General features: G+C 43.4%; 1 protein-coding gene across 2 annotated transcripts in view; it reads left to right on the top strand.

Annotated features, from left to right (window-relative positions):
* LOC126236490 (P2R1A-PPP2R2A-interacting phosphatase regulator 1) overlaps positions 1 to 21,361 on the top strand; it is a 56,467-nt gene that overhangs the window by 15,231 nt on the left and 19,875 nt on the right. Inside the window, exons 3-4 of one of the 2 annotated variants that reach the window (XM_049945843.1) lie at positions 2,174 to 2,359; positions 20,465 to 20,667. In XM_049945843.1, coding sequence (XP_049801800.1) covers positions 2,174 to 2,359; positions 20,465 to 20,667 — 389 coding nt within the window. Of the gene's footprint in view, positions 1 to 2,173; positions 2,360 to 20,461; positions 20,668 to 21,361 lie in introns of both variants that reach the window. The other variant, XM_049945842.1, reaches the window with a different exon arrangement.

Here is a 21,361-nt window from a genome sequence, read left to right as displayed (position 1 = left end):
TTGATTGGTATTTCTCAAAATTTTGGTTGTAGGATCCATATGAAGCTTTTTATACATAGTGGGATCCAAAAGGTCACTAATCTTCTTGTGATAATCTTCAGTGTTCAGCAAAACTGTAGCATTTCCTTTATCAGCTGCAAGTACAATAATGCTCTTATCCGCATTGATCTCCCTCAGTGACCTCCTTTCCACTTGAGACAAATTGCTGGTAGGTGGTTTCACTTGGCGTAATATCCTGGCTGTTTCAGTCCTGATTTCATCCACGGAATGCTATGATAACAAATGGATTCCTGCCTCCACATTCGCTATAATGTCCTCTGTGGGAACCTGTAGTGGCGTGACTGCAAAGTTGCTTCCTTTTGATAGAACTGAATTTTCCTCTTTTGTTAATTCTCTCCCAGACATGTTAACCACAGTTCGTGATTTGCCAACAACTGATGTTTCACTTCTACCATTCTGTAGACCATCAAATTTCCTCTTCTGCCTATTAGTTGCCATTTCTGCACTGAGCTCCATGGTCCTAAACGTTAGACGGTCCACCTTATTCCATTCATAACACTGCATTATGTTACTGATATATAAATGGAGATATAACAGCTTACTGCTAGTTGCTGCTAGTTCTCGCCGCATCTGGTGAATTCGTTCCTGTAGCATGCGGTTGTAAATAAGGTTCGCTTGCGCCGAGTGAAACATTCTCCTCGCCTTCAGAAACTTCGGCACTGTCGCAGTGTCCCGGCAGTGTAGCAGGAAAGTAAGCGTACACAGTTGCTGTGCTTTTTCTTGCGCAGTCCCTCCAGTTGCCGACCAAAACTGACATTTCCTCCCTATAGAGGCGTTTAATCATACAATGTAAGCTTTCATGGCCGATGTTGTCTTCAGTTGAAACTTCCGGGCTGAGAGGCCATGGTCGATGTATAAACGAGACAAGCACTCTAGCACAAACATCCCATTATCGTGTGTGCATGTAGAGAGGAGCAATAGAGATTCACAAACACCATAATAATTTTAATAGAAAAGAGGAAGTTTCAAAGTTTGACAAAATATGGATGTCGACGTTGCGCCAGCAAAATGACAGTCAATTACTCTTAATCGAGAATGATGACACCTTCTAAAGATAGGCATACCGTCGTCATCACGTGACAAATGGTGGTGCTCTCTATGCACTTTATAAATGGGAGAGTACCTGGAGCCTCAGTGGCAGTAGCCGGACATCAGGCTATTTACAAATCTCTTATGATCTGTCAGATGCATATACAAAGCAAAAACATCACTTTAGTTGCCTTTTAGTTGAGTGCAGGTGCTGTTTCTTGTTTGTTTACAAGAGTATATTTTGTGTAGGTCAATCTTTCATGAGTACTGCATCTGGTTGATTATTACTTGCTAACTAATCAGTTACTGGCACCTGTTATGGCTGTATTGCTACCTATTTCCTCAAACTGCCATTGTTTACCGATTTTGGACTGCTGCTGTCAAACTGAATCATTGGTTAGTATATTGCTTTCAACATTAGTGGGACATTCATGTCTACATAGTGTGCCTTACAGATCTGTTTCATGGTTACAGTATCAATAGTGCCAGATGTTGCAGAGATGTAAGTAGTTTTTTCCTAAGGAAATTTATGTATGTGCAGAAACTAGTGTTTGAATTTTTCTTAGAGAAGGGAATAAATAATACAGTGCTTATGTGGAACCTCATATTTACATTGTATAAGTTACGACTGATACAGTAAGTCATTAGTGAATACTTCTTATTGGATGGAATAGTGTTTTTTATGCTGTAAATTGTATAAAAATCAAGTAAAGAAATTGCTGCTATTAACTTTTCTAACTGCTGTAGAAAAATGCTTCAAAAATTGTAAACCTCAACAAAAACCACAGAGAAATCTGTAAATAATTTACTTCATTTTTGCAGAATGGAAAGTGTTCAGTCATAGTTATACAGGAACTCAACAGTATGAGTAAAACACACTGCTTTTGCAAATAGTTAAATGATTTTTAAATGAATAGGCAAACATTTAACCCTATCCAATTTTCATGGATAACTTGAAAGTAGAGATGCAAAACCATGTTCATTGAATTAATCGGTGTATAATTTCATGTCAGTATCTCTGAAAATTTTGTGTGCCAACAGAACTTGAATGGACAACTACTACTAATTGTTTATTGAATTGCAGAGCGGCGCCTTACAAGGTCCTCGCTTGACTCCACGTGTCAGCCAGTTACGACAAGAAGAATGTCTTGACCGTGAGGCAGCCCATGAGCGTGAAATACATTCAGCAATGCAGATGTCACAGTCATGGGAAGATCTCACACTTGTTCCCGGATCCCCATCGTCGTCAACATCATCATCAATGTGTAAGGTATGGCTCGAGAGGCTTCAAATCTTCTTTGTTCGACCCTTGTCCTCAAAATTAATAGCAGATTACCCGTTTTGTTTGGTAAACAGGAAAATGAGATGTTAGGACTTAAAGGAAAGAAAAGTACTGTTCACTGTATTATTTGAACTATAACAGGATACCTTGCAGCACATTGAATTCACATTAGTGAGCATGACAGTTCAAATCCACATCCAGACACCCAGATTTAGGTTTTCCACAATTTCCCTAAATTGCTCCAGGGAAATACCAGGATACTTCCTGAGCCAATTCTCCCCCCCCCCCCCCCCTCCCCCCGTCCCATAATTTTGTAATCAGCACTTATGCTCCATCCCTAATGACCGTGCTGTTCACAGGATGGTTCATCTTAATCTTCCTTCCATCCATTCTCATAAATTTGTTTCTCCACATCTGTAAGAATATTCATTTCTTCTGTAACCACGTTTCTGAAGAGTCATATTCAAGTTTGCAAGATTAGTTGCCTCTTCTCTACTTCCTTTGCTACCATCCTCAGTGGTTTCCCATCACAGTGACCAGTGTTGTGGCTGTAACTACACACATTAAAAAAAGTTTTACATCACCTCGGTTCTGAGAGTTGCAGAACCTGTACAGAAAATTGGAATAGAGATCAACATAATCATCATTTCCGCCCTTTTCATTGCTCATGAAAACCACACATTGCATGTTGTACCACTATACAGCGAGACCTTCAAAGGTGGTGGTCCAGACTGCTGTACACACCATACCTCTAATACCTAGTAGCACCTCATCTTGCATTGATGCATGCCTGTATTCGTCGTGGTGTATCATCCACAAGTTCATCAAGGCACTGTTGGTCCAGAGTGTCCCACTCCTCAATGGTGATTCGGTATAGATCCCTCAGAGCGGTTGGTGTATCACGTCGCCCTTAAGCGCCCTTTTCCATCCATCCCAGTTATGTTCGGTAGGGTTCATTTCTGGAGGACATGCTGGCCGCTCTAGTCGAACAATGTCCTTATCCTGAAGAAAGTCATTCACAAGATGTGCATGATGGGGGTGCGAATTGTTGTTCATGGAGACGAATGCCTCGCCAGTGTGCTGCTGATACGGTTGCACTATAGGTCGGAGGATGGCATTCACGTATCGTACAGCTGTTACGGCGCCTTCCATGACCACCAGTGGCGCATGTCGGCCCCACATAATGCCACCCCAAAACAGCAGGGAACCTCCACCTTGCTGCACTCGGTGGACAGTGTGTCTAACGTGTTCAGCCTGACCGGGTTGCCTCCAAACATGTCTCCGACGATTGTCTGGTTGAAGGCATATGTGACACTCATCGGTGAAGAGAACGTGATGCCAATCCTGAGTGGTCCATTTGGCATGTTGTTGGGCCCATCTGTACCGCCCTGCATGGTGTCGTGGTTGCAAAGATGGACCTCGCCATGGATGTCGGGAGTGAAGCTGCGCATCATGCAGCCTATTGCTCACAGTTTGAGTCATAATGCGACGTCCTGTAGCTGCACGAAAAGCATTATTCAACATAGTGGCGTTACTGTCAGGGTAGCTCCGAGCCATAATCTGTAGGTAGCAGCCATCCACTGCAGAGTGTAGCCCTTGGGAAGCCTGAGCGAGGGATATCATCGTCAGTTCCTGTCTCTCTGTATTTCCTCCGTGTCTGAACAGCATCGCTTTGGTTCACTCCGACACGCCTGGACACTTCCTTGAGAACCCTTCCTGGCACAAAGTAAGAAAGGGGACGTGATTGAACCACAGTATTCACCATCTAGACATGGCTGAACTAGACACAATGCGAGCTGTGTACCTCCTTCGTGGTGGAATGACTGGAACTGATCGGCTGTTGGACCCGCTCTGTCTAATAGGTGCTGCTCATGCATGGTTATTTACATCTTTGGATGGGTTTAATGACATCTCTGAACAGTCAAAGGGACTGTGTCTGTGATACAGTGTGTAGTATGCTCGCGTACCTCATCTTCTGCAGAACAATCTCCAAGTTCACTGACTCAAAATGAGGGAGCTAGTGACTCACCATTTAGCATCCAAAATCACAAATCATTGTAATGTACATCACTGACCTCATCATAATGAACGTCAGTGACCATTTCTTCGGTCATCTGTTCTGACTTAATCTTTCTTCCCTGAACAAAGAACCATCAGTGGGTAGACAAAATTCGCAAATAATAGTGAACTTCAATTGTTGTGAGAGGGAATGGCCTATATCCTAAATATTGTATACTGAAGTTGTCAGGAATGTTCATGCAGGTATACAAGAAGATAATCACTAAGCCATTAAGAGTTCTTTAAAAAATCTCTTGACTTTATGATTATATATTTTTATGGCCTTGTTGGAGCATTTTCGTCAGTCATTTGCTAGTCATGTTGTTCAGTAAGTGTACAGGGCTATTACAAATGATTGAAGCGATTTCATAAAATCACTGTAGCTCCATTCATTGACATATGGTCACGACACACTACAGATACGTAGAAAAACTCATAAAGTTTTGTTCGGCTGAAGCCGCACTTCAGGTTTCTGCCGCCAGAGCGCTCGAGAGCGCAGTGAGACAAAATGGCGACAGGAGCCGAGAAAGCGTATGTCGTGCTTGAAATGCACTCACATCAGTCAGTCATAACAGTGCAACGACACTTCAGGATGAAGTTCAACAAAGATCCACCAACTACTAACTCCATTCGGCGATGGTATGCGCAGTTTAAAGCTTCTGGCTGCCTCTGTAAGGGGAAATCAACGGGTCGGCCTGCAGTGAGCGAAGAAACGTTTGAATGCGTGTGGGCAAGTTTCACGCGTAGCCCGCGGAAGTCGACGAATAAAGCAAGCAGGGAGCTAAACGTACCACAGCCGACGGTTTGGAAAATCTTACGGAAAAGGCTAAAGCAGAAGCCTTACCATTTACAATTGCTACAAGCCCTGACACCCGATGACAAAGTCAAACGCTTTGAATTTTCGGCGCATTTGCAACAGCTCATGAAAGAGGATGCATTCAGTGCGAAACTTGTTTTCAGTGATGAAGCAGCATTTTTTCTTAATGGTGAAGTGAACAGACACAATGTGCGAATCTGGGCGGCAGAGAATCCTCACGCATTCGTGCAGCAAATTCGCAATTCACCAAAAGTTAACGTGTTTTGTGCAATCTCACGGTTTAAAGTTTACGGCCCCTTTTTCTTCTGCGAAAAAAACATTACAGGACACATGTATTGGACATGCTGGAAAATTGGCTCATGCCACAACTGGAGACTGACAGTGCCGACTTCATCTTTCAACAGGATGGTGCTCCACCACACTTCCATCATGATGTTCGGCATTTCTTAAACAGGAGATTGGAAAACCGATGGATCGGTCGTGGTGGCGATCATGATCAGCAATTCATGTCATGGCCTCCACGCTCTCCCGGCTTAACCCCATGTGATTTCTTTCTGTGGGGTTATGTGAAAGATTCAGTGTTTAAACCTCCTCTACCAAGAAACTTGCCAGAACTGCGAGCTCGCATCAACGATGCTTTCGAACTCGTTGATGGGGACATGCTGTGCCGAGTGTGGGAGGAACTTGATTATCGGCTTGATATCTGCCGAATCACTAAAGGGGCACATATCAAACATTTGTGAATGCCTAAAAAAACTTTTTGAGTTTTTGTATGTGTATGCAAAACATTGTGAAAATATCTCAAATGATAAAGTTATTGTAGAGCTGTGAAATCGCTTCAATCATTTGTAATAACCCTGTATGTTTCATTCCTCCCAAATTTCCCAGTATCTTTTGATTCATTCTGACCTTTTCTATCTTTCTTCAGCCGTCAGAACCCTTTTACTGTGTTTATTTTTGCTTTATATCTTATTTTCATGTTCTTAAAATTTTCTGTTTTGTTTTGCAAATCATCCAGGCTTATTTCTGGTTCTTCCATATCCTCTCTGATTTCTTTGATTCATCCTACTTGTTTCAAATTCCAGAGTTCCTCCATATTTTTTTCTTGTTAATCTAGTTTAAGGTGTCATCTTGATGAAGCCAAAGAAAGAATTCATCTTACTATGTTTCATAGCTAATTTTTTATTTATGCATATTCTAGCTATTCTTATCTGTACTTCTATGCTTTTGTTGATTTTGTTTTTCTAAATGACTTTAAAAAGATTTTCACATGTGTGTTATCTCTGGCTGAACCATTGTCTTGTGTTTTTAATTTTTTTTTTGTTGATTGATAGACATTTTTTATTGTATGTGGACCATGTTAGTTTCCGAGCCTTTATCATTTTATTAGTTTTTTTCATTGCAAGACATATTTTTTGTTAAAATTGTGTAGTTTCTCCTAGGCATTTAAATTGTTTATTTACTTTTATTTTTTGTTGCTTACTATTATGTTGTTTACTTCTAGTGGGTCTGCTACAGTCATCCCAGTGTTTCCGGATGATACCTGTAGTTCTGTGTTTTGGTCTTATTATTTGCTTTCTGGCTTCCTCTATGTTATTAGGTAGTAACACTGGTTGTCTGAAAATCTTTAGTAGCCTGAAAATCCTTAGTAATTTTAATCTTTCTTGGTTCCAATTTTATAACTGCACATTTGACATATCAAAAACTAATCTTATCTGTGTGAATGCTACCTGGATCCAGTGTGGTTTAACATCACATTATGGCTGCCTGTCTTTTTACGAAAGTCTCGTGTGTCTACACAGATCCAACACTTTCCGCAATCTGATGGCAGACAATTGTCTGCATTTGTCCACATCCCTTTCTTCAGCATAAGTCATATTCATCAGAGAGGCAGGTAGTGAAATCAAGTTCCATGTAACCACCGTTAATTGTAAAATTTTTACACATTTTGTCTCTCTGTACTGTGGGAATCTGGTTATATATATAAAGAACGTTGTGGACCAGCCGTTCTATGAGATAACTGATGGATGGTATATCTAGTGAACCTGCTAACCTGTTGTTTTTACAAGGCATCTTGCACATTCCTTGCCATCTGTGCTCAGAAATTGGTTGGTTTGGGGATGGAGACCAGACAGTGAGGTCATCGGTCTCGTCGGATTAGGGAAGGATGGGGAAGGAAGTCGGCCGTGCCCTTTGAAAGGAACCATCCCGGCATTTGCCTGGAGCGATTTAGGGAAATCACGGAAAACCTAAATCAGGATGGCCGGACGCGGGATTGAACCGTCATCCTCCCGAATGAGAGTCCAGTGTGCTCAGAAATTGTCTTGTAGAAATATGAGATGCGACATTGCCTGTTGGAGCTCTACCCAGATTTTAAAATCTCTTACTAGAGTAGTTGCTCTTCATATTTCCTCATTATGTGGAAATCAGTATTGTATCTTGTATCAATATTTTGCCTCTCAGCATATCAGCATGGCCACTGCAGTTCACAACATTTGTTGTTTTTTGGCAACAGGAGCCAAAAAATGGCACGCATGCCATCAGTCCAACCTGCAGCAATGTTGAATAAGCAAGACAGATAGATCGACACTTATTTTAGAGTTCCAGTGTTGGGCCAAGTCAATGAACAAAGCTTTATGTTGCTTCATTGCAGTGCTGTGGCGATGGTGGTGATTCTGATGATGATGATGATGATGATGATGATGATGATGATGATAATGGTGATGGTGATTATGATGATTGTGGTGGTGGTGGTGGTGGTGGTGGTGGTGGTGGTGACAATGACGATTGTTATGTTCTATTGATCACTTTCTGTGATCCAGTACGCCTCACCATTGTCAAAGTCTGGTTCCATTCCATCCCAATTTTGTGGAAATTGGTGAAGATCATAATTTATCTACACAGCTCTGGACTGAGTGTATTACTGTAGGTTGCAAGTTTTGTCAGGAGAATGTTTAATACTTGGCTGCAGCACTATGTAGGTCCTGTACCATCCTAACATATACTGAAAACTTTTGAAGCTTAAAAATGTAAAAACCGTGTATATAAAAGTAAACTTACATGACAGTGAATAGAAAGTTACAAAATATAAAGTCTGCGCTGTGTTTATGAAACTCGGTGAGGAGGAGGAGAAGGAGTTGTTCAGAAGCATAGATTATGAGACACGCACACACGCATTCTATATTATGGCGGCCACCACCACCACCACCACCACCGTATCTTTTTGGGAGTTCCAATACGTTTTTCCATGTTGTACATATTTGATTGCTTTTCATTGTAGTTTCTACTCTGACATGTTCCTCCCATTTAACTATTCATTATTACATCATTTATTGGTTCAACTTTTCTCACCTAATAGCTACATTTTTTATTTATCTAATTTTATACATCCTTTCACGGCTCTTAGAAATCCCATTTCATATGATTGAACCGACCATGGGGCTCACAGCTCTTTCGCAGGGTGGTGCGCATGGGGCCCCAAGCTATTGCAGCTTTCTTCTCTCTCATGCTACATTTCCTTCCCCATATCCACTCCCCTTCCCATCCTAGCTTCTTCCCCCCCCCCCCCCCCCCCCCCCGTACTCTATGTTTCCCTTTATGACAGTCCCACTAATCCCTCAGTTCTGCTATTTCTTTTCTGTTGGGTGTGTCTCGTGTTTCCACTTTATTTTCTTTTTTCAGCTTTTTCTGGTTCCCCTTGGGATTTGACCTCCCTTTCTAAATTGTTTCCATAGTGTTAGCCATTTGAGGAAGAACACGGGCTGTTACATACTTGTCTGGCTGAGCCCCCTGACAACACAAGGATTGCACTTCTGGTACCTGAGCTGTCACCATCTCGTGGATTTCTTGGAGTGGTTTGTCATCTTTTTGGAGCAACGGAACTTCCATCAATGACCACTGTGCCAGGCAGCCCTTGCCGCAGCTGGGTGGTGCCAACATGGTGAGCCCCTGATCAGATTGAGTGGTATCAAGCAAATGCCCTGCACATGAAATGTGCTAAGCTGACACTTCTGGCCACTCTCCCGCAGTTGTCTCAAGGAATGGTTCTCTCTCTGCTCCTACTTCTGATTTCTTGGCCTTCACCTCCCTAGACACCACTTGGGAGGAGGTCCAGACCCAATGGCTTGGAATGAAACCCTTTTCTTGTTACTTTGTTTGTTACAGGACAGACGGGGAGACTTTTGCCACTTCCAAACCTTTCCTTTTTGTTGAATATAACAGACAAGTTTGGTGAAATTGACTCACTTAGTAACATGTGATCTGGTTCTGTACTGATTAACACTCTTCTGCCAGTCAGTTGGCTTCCCTGTGTGCTTGCGAGTGGCAGACATTCTTGTGAGACGTCCTTGGGAGCATTACTCCACATCAGTACTTAAATATGACCCAGGGCATTATCTTCCACATGGGCCTCAGCCTTCAATCTGACGAGGAACTTGGGACTGATCTGGCGTGGCACAGTGTTCATTTCATCTGGCAAGACCAGAGAGGTCCAAAGGACAATCATGTTGATACTGGTGCTTTATCCCAGCTTTTGAGTGGGATACTGTCCCAGAGAACGTCACAGTAATGGTTTATGATTGCAATGTTAAGCCTTGTATCCCACCTCTCGTGCACTGTTTCCAGTTTCTCCGTTTCGGTCACATATCTCTGTGACGTAAGGCAAATCATATTTGTGGTGTCTGCATCTCCCCTCTCCATCTGGGGAGTCCTTGCACCTTACCACCCAAATGCATGAACTATTCTTGCCCACATTCTCCTCGCTCATCAGATAGCCTGATCTATAAAAAGGAAAGGATGATTCAGGAATTCAAAATTCTTGACTATCTACCCTACTGTCTATCTTTCCTCCTCCTCCTCCTCCTCCTCCTCCTCCTCCTCCTCCCCCCCCCCTTACCTCCAGTTCCCATTCCTCCACCCCCCCCCCCCACCCCATCGGAAACAATTTCTTCTCCTCAACTGGAGAAGAGAGTGTCTTCTATGGCATCTACCAGCATTGAGGCTCCTGCTAGGAGCCTCTCTCCCCAGAATCTCCACGACAAGAAGCCTGTTACTTCGATACAAGCACGATCTACACTCTGTGGGCTTCAAGGATGTGCATTCTCTTTCGGATTCTGATGTTGCTGGGACTTGCTGTCTTTCCAACCAAATTTCCTCTTGACTTCCTGAGGAGGAGGAGGAGGAGGAGGAGGAGGAGGAGATATGTAAGTCCTGGGATGAGAAAATCTGTGACATTCCTATGGGTGTCACTCCTCACTTTCAATCAGGGTGTGATCTTACATTCGTGGATGACAATCCGTCCTTTTCGGTGATGGATACTGACTCAGCACAATGACTGATTCTGGCCTGTTTGACATCCATCCAGCCTCTTGTACTACTCTCCTCCAGTGGAACTGTAATGGTTATAATTGTCACCTTATGGAATTGCAGCATCTTCTTTCTCTATATTATGAAGCTTGTGTTGTGATGGAGGGATGTCATTTTGTGAATACTCTTTTGTTGACTCTTCCTGGTTTCCAAGCCTTCTGCCACAACCAGGGTATGTCGCTGTGCACAGATGTTAGTGTTGTTAGTTCCTGGGTTCCTCCTCATACAGCACTGGAAGCAGTGGCTGTTTGGATCCATTTAGATTGAGGTAAAAATATGCAATTTTATATCCTCCCAGATGGCCCTATACACTTCTCACTATTCTTGCCCTTCTTTGGTAGCTCCCACCCCATTTCTTCCCCATGGGGATTTTAATACCAGTAACCCTCTGTGAGATGGTACTGTGACCACTGACTGGAGCAGGATTGTTGAAGACCTGCTGACAGGTCTCCTCAACAGTGGAGCCCCCTCACACTTTAGTGTGGCACATGGCATGTTCTCAGCCATTGATCTTTCCCTCTGTAGCCCTGGAATCCTCCCATTCATTCAATGGAGAGTTCATGACAATTTTTACAGCGGTGATCATTTTCCAGTCGTCTTTATTTTCTCCAGCATCACTCGCTTGGTCGCCCTGCTCCACTAATGTGGATTGAGATGCCTTTATTAGGCTGCCAACCAAACCGCTTTACCTCGTGAAAGCATTGGTGAGTCTGTACAGTGTTTGACTGACACCACCCTTTCGCCAGTTGCTTCGACGATTCCTTTTTCCTTGGGTTCTCCCCGATGGAAGACTGCCCCTTAGTGGACCCTTGAAATTGCTGTGGCTATTAACGATTGCTGTTGGGCCCTCCAATGCTACAAACAGCTTCCATCTCCTGGCCTCTAAAGGGCTTCGTGCCTGGGCCCATTATCTTTTTAAACACCAGAAATGGGTTAGTTGGAAACCATGTCACTGCCATACTCCCTTTTTCTCAGGAATGGGCAAATATCGGGTGCATTTTTGCTTCCTTCTGCAGGTGTCCTTGGGAATTTCCCAGAATAGTGTTATTCCCAGCCTGGACTCTATTGCTAAGCATTTTACTCAGCATTTTGCATAGGCCTCAGCGTTGGTCCACTACCTGCCTGCATTGTATCTTCTCAAACACCATCTGTAATGACTCCCTTTACCTTTTGTTCCCTGTTACCTGGAGCCTTATAATGCCTCGTTTGGTGGTGGGAGTTTGCCAGCATACTCACTCTCTGCCCTGACACGACTCCTGGACTGGATCAAGTGCACAACCAAATGCTTCAGCACTTATTGATGGCTAGCCTACATAATATACTTGCCCTTTTGAACCATTTCAGAGGTGAGGAGAAATTCCCTTCCCAATGGGAGAAAGTGTTGTTATTCCAGTTTGGAAACTGGGTAAATTGCCTCTTCAGATGGACAGTTATCGTCCGATCAGTTTAACCAATGTCCTCTGAAAGTTACTTGAATGTGTGGCGAGTTGGAGGCTGTATTGGATTCTTCAATCTTGGATCTTTTGGCTTTGACCCAGGGTAGTTTCCACCGAGGCTGCAGTACTGCAGATAATTAAGTGCACCTGGATTGTGCTATCTATCTGACTTTTGCTGGATGTCAACATCTTGTAGTAGTCTTCTATGATCTGCATAAAGCTTATGATAACACATAATGCCACCACATCCTTTTCACCTTGCACAAGTGGGCTCTCTGTGACCCACTCCCATGTTTTATCTGGAACTTTCTTTCATGTTGCACTTTCAGGTAGATGTTTGCATGTCTCATAGCACCTCCCATCTGCAGATGAATGGGGTTCTGCGGGGTTCTGTTTTGACTGTCTCTCTCTTTTTTCAGTGGCCTGCTGGGGCTGTGGGACCTACGGTGTCTCCCTCTTTGTATGCTGAGACATTTGCATTCATTTTTGTTTGTCCGTGATGGGCATTGCTGAATGCTGAGTGCAGGGAGCAATTCACCGAACACAATCTTGGGCTATCACTCATGGCTTTCAGTTGTCAGCTGCTGAGACCTGTGTTATGTGTTTCTGCCATCGCCGTACAGTGCATCCCCATCCAGATCTGTACCTTTATAGCCAGTCCCTCAGTGTGGTGGACTCTCATCATTTTTTGGGTCTGGTTTTTGACGCCTGGTTGACATTGCTTCAACATTTTCGTCAACTAAAGCAGACATGTGGGTACCACCTCAGTACTCCCTGATGTCTCAGCAACACCAGCTGGGACAAGGGCCGCTCTACTCTGATATGGGGTCTATACAGCATTGGTCAAGTTTTGTCTAGATTACGTAAGTCTTGCATACAGCTTGGTATTACCTGTGACGTTACAGATGCTGGACCTTGTACATCATTGTGTGGTATGACTGGAAGCTGCTGCCTTTCAGACTAGCCACATGACCAGCCTCCTAGTGGAGACTGGGGTTCGATCATTGTGGTTTCTGTGCCACAATGGTTGGTTACTTAGTGTTCTGCATCCACTGCTCCGTATAGCACCTGAACTACCATCTCCTCTTTCCAGATATGGAAATCCACCTTCCACAATGGCGGCCCAGGTCTGGGCTTACGATCGCCATCCATATCCAGCCTTCCCCTCTACCACCTCATTCCTGGGCCGGCACACATAAACCTCTATGGTGTATACCTCGTCTAAAACTCTGTCTTGACCTGTCACAAGCTCCAAAAGATTCTGCTTATCCTGTGGTGCTCCACTGCCAATTCTTCTCCATTCTTGGCACATTTTGGGGTTCAGAAGTTGTGTATACTGATGTCTCAATGATTGGCTCCTCACCAGATGGCTGTAGTGCAAAGTTGGTAGCCATCTCTCGTGTTCTTGAGCATTTCCTTTCCCACACCGGTGAATCCTTCCTCATATGTAGCGACTATTTGAGCAGTCTACAAACTCTGGTCTTGACTATCCAGGATTCCCTTTTTGCCCTTAAACAGTGTGGATGTTCAGTGACCTTTGTCTGGATCCTGGGGAATGAACTTGGTGACAAGCTGGCCTAATTGGCTACCAGCAAGCTGCCTTGTCAGATCGGTATTTCGGAATTGCACCTCTGATCAGTATTAAACCTTGAAGTTAGGGATAAGGGTTTGGAATACGGAACTGTGTACTCTGAATTTTCCTAACAAACTGTGGAAGATAAAGGAAATCATGAATTCACAGAGGTCCTCCCTGCCGGCCTCTTGCAAAGGACTCCATCATCCTTTGCCGCCTCTGTATCAGACATTGGACTGGTTCAGGATCATCTCCTCTGTCATGAGTACCCACCCTACTGTCATTGTGGTGAGTGTTTGACAGTGTTCCACATTTTGCTTGACTTTACTTACCCAGCTGTACTGTGGCTGACTCTTGCCTCCTCTGCCCTGAATAGGTGGCAGCTGTCTGGGCTTCGTGGTACGCCCCAGCCTTCGCCCTACCCACTCTTTTGCTGTTCTTTCCCCTTGTGTGTTCTTTCTCTGTTTTCCTGTGAATGTCTCTCCTGTCCATGTTGCTAGTCTTTTGTGGGTATTGTTGGGTGGGGTGTCTCAATTACATGGCAAGTGGTGTGTGCCCCATTACACTTTCTGTCTTTGGCAGCCTCCAGCTGCTCCCTGGATGGGACACCTTGCCCGCCTTTCTCCCTTTTTTCCCCTTTTCTTCTTACTTGTTCATTTCTCTAGGCTTTGTTGACCTTCAATAGACCCTGGGGTTTTCTTTTCCTGGGTTTTGTGCACTAGGCCCTTCTTTGGTGTGAAGTTTTGCTGACTTGCCTGTTCCAGGTAGAGGGATTGATGACCTCTTGGTTTGGCTCCTTAAACGAACCAACCAACTATATGGTTGAATCTTATTTCTCTGTCATTTGATAGTGTCCAGGTCTCGCTGCTGTAGACAAGTGTAGACACTATCATAGTTTCATAAAATTTTAGTTTCTTTCCTCACCTTATTTTTGAAGACCATAACACAGTATGAACTTAAAGGAATTCAGCCGCAGCAAGATTTATAGTCTTAATGATACTAGAGGTATGCTGTCCAGTCATGTTAATGTGACCACCTGTCAAAGACCTGAATAACCAACTTTCACAGTGCGAACAACTGCGAGATATGTAGGAAGATTGTCAGTGAGGTGCTCGAAAGTACCAACAGTGATGTGGAGCCATTCCAAGTCCTTTTCTGTGGCCTGCAATCGGTTTCTTGCTTGAGAATCTATGGCACGTACAGATCAATTGATGTGGTCTCACAGAATTTTGATTAGATTTAAATCCAGAAGTTTGTTGGCTAGGGGAATATAGTAAACTGATCCTGTCCCTCTGAGCAATGCACATACACTGCGAGCTGTGTCACATGTTGCATTGTCTTGCTAGTGGATGCCATCGTACAGAGGAAACACACTGCATGTAGGGGTGGACATAGTCCCCAGGGATAGATGCATACTTGTGTTGATCCATAGTGCCTTCCAGAATGATAATCACCCAGCGAATGCCACAAAAACTTTCCCCAGTCCATAATGCTCCCTTCTCTGGCATGGACTCTTCAGATGATCATTGCAGGTGGTTTGCTTTCAGATGTTTCGTGCCATACACACCAATGTCCATCTATCATTTGAAAATGCCACCTGTCGTCACTCAGTGGAGGTCCAGCTTCAGTATTGGTGTGAAAATTAAATCCGTGGTTGGTGATGAACAACAGACAGCATGGGTGAACGGACCAGGTGCCTGCTCTGGTGGTCCATATGCAGCAGTGTTCACTGAACAGTCATTGAGGAGGCACTGTTGGTAGCCCTTGGTTGATTTGGGTGGTCAATTGCGTAATAGTTACAAGTCTATTTGCCCATACACATCTCTGCAGCTGTCGTTCGTCCCTGTTTTCTATGGCCCATGGTGCACCACACTTGCCTTGGCACCGGTTTCGGATAGCACCATTTTGCAGTGCACAGTACTCATTAACCATGGTGGTAACCTTTTGCATGCATATAACTAACTATCCACCATTACAGTGCAGTTATTGTTAAAAGAAGAAGAAATAGTAGTCCTCATGACCAACCAGGAAATGCCACTTTGTATTTTTCTTTATTTGAGGGGATCTTTTATTGTCTTGATCACAAACTACTATTAGAAGAAAAGTTCAACACTGTGATGGCAGGGGGACATTAAATATTCTGCTGAAGTGACATTTCATGAACAAGAAACTGAAAATAATTTTTGAAACTATGTAATGCAATTCAGTACTAACTATTGCTGAAGATTTATGCTAATTACCTGTCCACTACCAGGAGCATAGGGTATAAATTTCCTAGGTCTGCAAATGACTACACATAAAGTGCCTGAAACTGTGTCAACCATAAACACCAGTAACTTCCTTTCCTACAAAAAATCCTCAACAGGTCCACTGCTAACTCTCTCAGCAAACCTAAACAAGACCATCTCCATCCAGTTTCACAATTACCATGAAGTTCCAAAGCATATTCTGTAACCAGCTATTACAGGGAGTAGCTATAAGTTCATGGGTCTTCACTTAGAGTACAAACCATACTAGGAACATCACATACTTCGTATTGTGTAGAGATTGAGCTTGGCTGCTTCTGAATTAAGAACCATTTCTCACATTTTTGACGAGGTCACACATGCAGCCACTTAGGCCTGCTCTTTCCATTATACCTTCTGGAAGTAGTCTTTTTCACAAAGTATTAAATCCCTTAGGAAAGAGTGATTTGAATAATTTATTGTGTAAATCCAAGAAGCTGTATCCACAAATTGTTAAGGCTGTTTGGAATGCCTACCACTGTTTCACATTACATATTTTCCCTAATGTGCATTGTTATAAGAAAACACCAGAGTATTGTAGAACTTCACACAGAAGACAAGACATAAGAATGACATGGTACAAAAAAGTGCCAAGTACATTTCATGCCTAAATTTTCATCTACTTCCCACTGAACTTAAATGTTGAAGAAACAGAGTTCCCTATTTAAAACAAAACTACAATATTTTAACTGACTTGACTGGGGTTTTTGGTGAAACTTTGTAACTATTGTACAAGAAACACATTTCCTTTCCTATTTTATTCAAGTTTTCTGCTGTGTTATGATACAAAGTATCTACAGCTACCAAAGAAATAAAATGTTAGTTCAGAATTTGTGATCTGTGTATTATCTGGTTTCCAGGTGCCGGCAGATTCATGATGCTTGCATCATCCGCCATATCATTGTTGAGCAAAAAGTTTCAGTTCTTTAATACAAGTCTCATTAAGTATCTAATTGATTTCTGACACATTCTTAAATATTTCTAATTGTAATCATACTGAGTGAGATCATTACTGTATGATTCTAGTTAATACCTGTAAAATGTATTAAAAATTAAAAGAATCTGCAGCCTGAGGTCTATGCATTGAAAAGGCAAGTGAGTGATGAAGTTATACTCATTCACGAGCAGACTGTGCAAAAATTGTTGCAACTCAATTATGTTAAGCATGCCCAGACATGGAAAGCTCTCTTTAAACTTCTGATTTTAATGGACATTATGTGGGAACTGAAGCTACTTCTACTGGCACGTGAATACTTTTGCCTCCTCACACCAGTAACCCCACACAATCCTATGCTTTACTTACTCTCCAAAGCCCACAAACTCAACCCCACAGCTCTCTGAACTGGTTGTCCCATTGTGGCTGGGTGCAATGCTCCAACAGAACAAATCTCTGCCATTGTTGTTGAATGCCTCCAAACTATTGTGCGTAATCTTTTACATTCAAGATACTGCTCATTTCCTTCACCACCTCTCCATTGTTCCTGTCCCATTATCACCTGCCTCCTTGTGTGTCACTGGACTGTGACATCCTTGTATACCAACATCCCCCATGCCCATTGCCTTGTGCCCGTGGAACACAACCTTTCCCAACATTGTCCTGATACCAGACCCATCACTGCATTCCTAATCCTCATAGCCAACCACATCCCGATGCACAATTATTTCACTTTTGAAGGCCAAATGTACAAACAAATCTGTCGTACTGCCGTGGGTACTCGCTTGGCGCCATCCTATGCCAACTTATTGATGGACCACCTGGAGGAATCCTTCCTATCTAGTCAACAACTGAAACCTCTTGCATGGCTCAGGCTCATTGATGAAATTTTGAAGGATAACATTTGCTGTTTCCTCTGTAACTTCAACACTTATTCCCAAATCTGTTTCATCTGGTCCTTCACAAATCATTGAGCCAACTTCCTGGATGTCAATCTCCATGTCTCAGATGGCTCCATAAATATGCCTGTCCCATCAGGCACGCCAAACACCAGCAGTACCTCCACTTTGACAGCCGTCACCTAATCCATGTCTGAAAGTCTCTTCCTTACAGCCTCACCATCTGTGGACACCACATCTGCAGTGGAAAGCAGGATTTCTCAAAATATACAGATAACCGTACCATAGCCTTTACTGACAGACAATATCCTATTCAGCTCATCCATAAATAAGTCTCCTGTGCCATCTGCTCTTCTGACACCAGTAAACCTGTTAACCGGCCACTGACCAACTCTCCTTTGATCACAGAGTGTCACTCTGGCCTTGAAAAGCTCAACCACATCCTTCACCAGGGTTTCAACTACCTCAAGTTATGCCCTGGGATGAAGGGTATTCTACCCAAAATCCTACTTACATCCCCCAAAGTAGTGTTCTGCCACCAGAGCAACCTACAGAATATCCTTGCCCATCCTTATACCAATCCTACTCCGAATCCTACATCCTATGGGTCGTTCTCTTGTGGTTGGCCCAGGTGCAATACCTGTCCCACACACCCACCCACCCACCCACAATGTCCTCCCGCAGTCCAGTCAAAGGCATTTCATACCCAATAAAATGAAGGGTCCCATGTGAAAGCAGCCATGATATATATCAGCTAAGCTGAAATTATTGTACAGCATTCTGTGTGGGCATGACAAGTAACCAACTGCCTCCTCGCATGAATGGCCACTGCCAAACTGTGGTGAAGTGCAAACTTGACCATCCTGCTGCTGAACATGCAGCACCCCACTTCACAAATGTCTTCAACAGCTGCATCAATATGCAGGCCATTTGGATACTCCCTTCCAGTGTAAGTTTCTCTGAACTACGGAGATGGAAATTCACTCTCTAACACATCTTGTGCTCTCACAATTCCCCTGTCTTAAACCTCTGCATACCTGTTCCCATTGGCTCTCATTGCTTTTTCCCTTCTCTCTTCTGTCAATACCACTCCTTCTCAGTCCAGTAATGCACTATCTTCCCCCACAACTCCTCCTCCTCCTCCTCCTCCTCCTCCTCCTCCCCCCCATGTAGGCATATTCTCCCTCACCTTCTCTCCCTTCCTCTCCCCCCCTTTTCCCCTCTTTTCAACCCTTCTCCCTTCTCTCTCTTCTGCCTCTTCATCTTTGCCTCCCTCCTTTTTCTCCCTCCCCTTTTTCTCCCTTCAGTTTCTTCCCTCTTCCTACATCTCTTTTGTTGTACCCTCTGTATTTTTTTCACCTTGTTGTGAGCCCACAAAGTCACCTGCATCTTTCCCACTGCCTCCTCTTGCATTCTTCCCTATCCCCTCCCAACCTCCATCAGTCATCAGCTGAGGCAGCTGCTTTCAGCAGTCAAGTATCAATAATTAAATTTGTCGTGACCACAGGAGTGTGTGTTTGGGTGTCTGTCTGGTTGTGTGTTGGTATGTGTGTACCATTGCTGGAAAAAGAGCTAGTGCTCGAAAGCTAGTGCGAGTGCTGTGCTCCATGCAGCGATCTGCTTTAGGTGAATTGTTGCCTTACCTTTATTTTATGTATTGCTCAAAATACTTGCAAAACTATTCTAAAGGATTTAGATTGGTTGTCAAGTAGTTTTGGGAACCATTTCTATTGAGACAAACAACCTCTTAAAAAGTAATAAACTGATGGCGTACTAAATTGTAGTAAAATAGCATGTCACTCTAAACCTCAATATGCCTGTTGTAACTTCCAAAAACCTACTGAATATTGTGATGATTGATGTTACGAAAGGATGAAGGAGTTTGTAGTAACCAGAATGTTATGAAATGGTTAATCTCCGGCCGGCCGAAGTGGCCGTGCGGTTAAAGGCGCTGCAGTCTGGAACCGCAAGACCGCTACGGTCGCAGGTTCGAATCCTGCCTCTGGCATGGATGTTTGTGACGTCCTTAGGTTAGTTAGGTTTAACTAGTTCTAAGTTCTAGGGGACTAATGACCTCAGCAGTTGAGTCCCATAGTGCTCAGAGCCATTTGAACCATTTTTTTTTTGGTTAATCTCCAGTGTTATATTTGTGTTCATATTGATGGTTCCTCGTGAACACATGAAGTCTACTTTTATAATCTTGAGATTAGTCATTGTACCTCATGTGTCAGTAATAATGCTTGATTCGCCACTCTTCTCTAGCCTCATTTTCCATTGAAGCTGTTATATTTAACCTGTTAGTTCTGGAATTAGAATCTAGACTTTTAGGTCCTTTCCTTCTTCTGGATCTGGTATGATGAATCTCCCATTACCTCTAGCACTTCAAAATCTCACTATCCTTTTTAATTTTTTAATACCTGTTTACCTTCTTCTCTCAGTGATAGAACCATTAAAAACTTGAAAACCAAGAGGTTCAACTGGATTTTCTAATTTGTGTGCTTGACAATTCAGCTTCAGGTCTTCCTGTTTTGACTGTTGGTTAATAGGAACTCTTGTCTCAAATATTGTTGATTTTCAGTTCCCAGCATTCATCTTGATTTGAAATTATTTACTGCCTGCATTCCTTCTTGGTTTTCCTAACAAATGTGTACCGGCAGTATAGGCTAAAAAAGTTACATCTATAAAATGTAATGAAAATGTAACTGTATCTTTATTATTTTACAGCAGCAGGAGCAGAATGAAGCAAATCGACGTATGTTGCAACGTTACATTGATCATCCCTTGCAACTGTCACTTCCAAATACTGGAGGACCACCTGTGTGTTCATCACCATCACCAACAAGACAAGGTCTTGGAAGACAATGCTTTTCACCAGGCTTTTTCAAGAACAGCTTATCACCAAGCCCAACAAGAAAGGCCTTTGCCACCAGGTATGTTAAAGAGTTCCAAATGCTGCATTGTTAAACTTTTTAGCTCAGTGTAATGGTATTTGTGATGCAGACACCACTATTAGCCAGGAAGGTCACTTTTGCCCCAGAACAGTGTGTGCAGGAACTGTGGGTTGTATTCTATCAGTGCCATAGCGAGTGCAGAGTCAGAAGATCTCATTCAGTATAAACATTCTTTATTCAGCATGACTTCTGTACAAGAGGTCATTGTCAGCATCTTGATTGCTTGTTTGGTCATCCAGGCAGCAGTGTGCTACCTCATCATGACTCCTTGGTGTTCATGGCCCTTCACCAGCAGATGTGTATGTTAGACAGTTGGCTGCTGCCTCAGCGGAAGGGGAGCAGCCGTGCTGACACGAGGGAGGTATCACCCGACAAGCTTACAATGTGCACCTTTGAGCAGCAAGAGAAGCACACAGACATCTTGCACTGACTCCAGGAACCTGGGAGTCACCCAGAGTTCTGAATGGAGTCATCCTAGATATGGCCTCTACTCAGTGGCAGTGGCTCAAAACCCAGAACGATCAGGTCTAGTGGTGGCTCATAGCCCAGTGGCTACCTGATGATGCTGCTTAGCAAGGTTGAAGCTGCTCGGCCTGACAATGGACTGATGGCTAGTGTGGAGACTGTTGCAGCAGGGGCTGTAGTTGGAAGTCAATGAACCAGCCAAAGTAAA

The sequence above is a fragment of the Schistocerca nitens genome, chromosome 2 (assembly GCF_023898315.1).
Source record: "Schistocerca nitens isolate TAMUIC-IGC-003100 chromosome 2, iqSchNite1.1, whole genome shotgun sequence".
In the NCBI taxonomy this organism is placed as follows: Eukaryota; Metazoa; Arthropoda; class Insecta; order Orthoptera; family Acrididae; genus Schistocerca; species Schistocerca nitens.
This window is presented reverse-complemented; position numbering and strand designations above follow the sequence as displayed.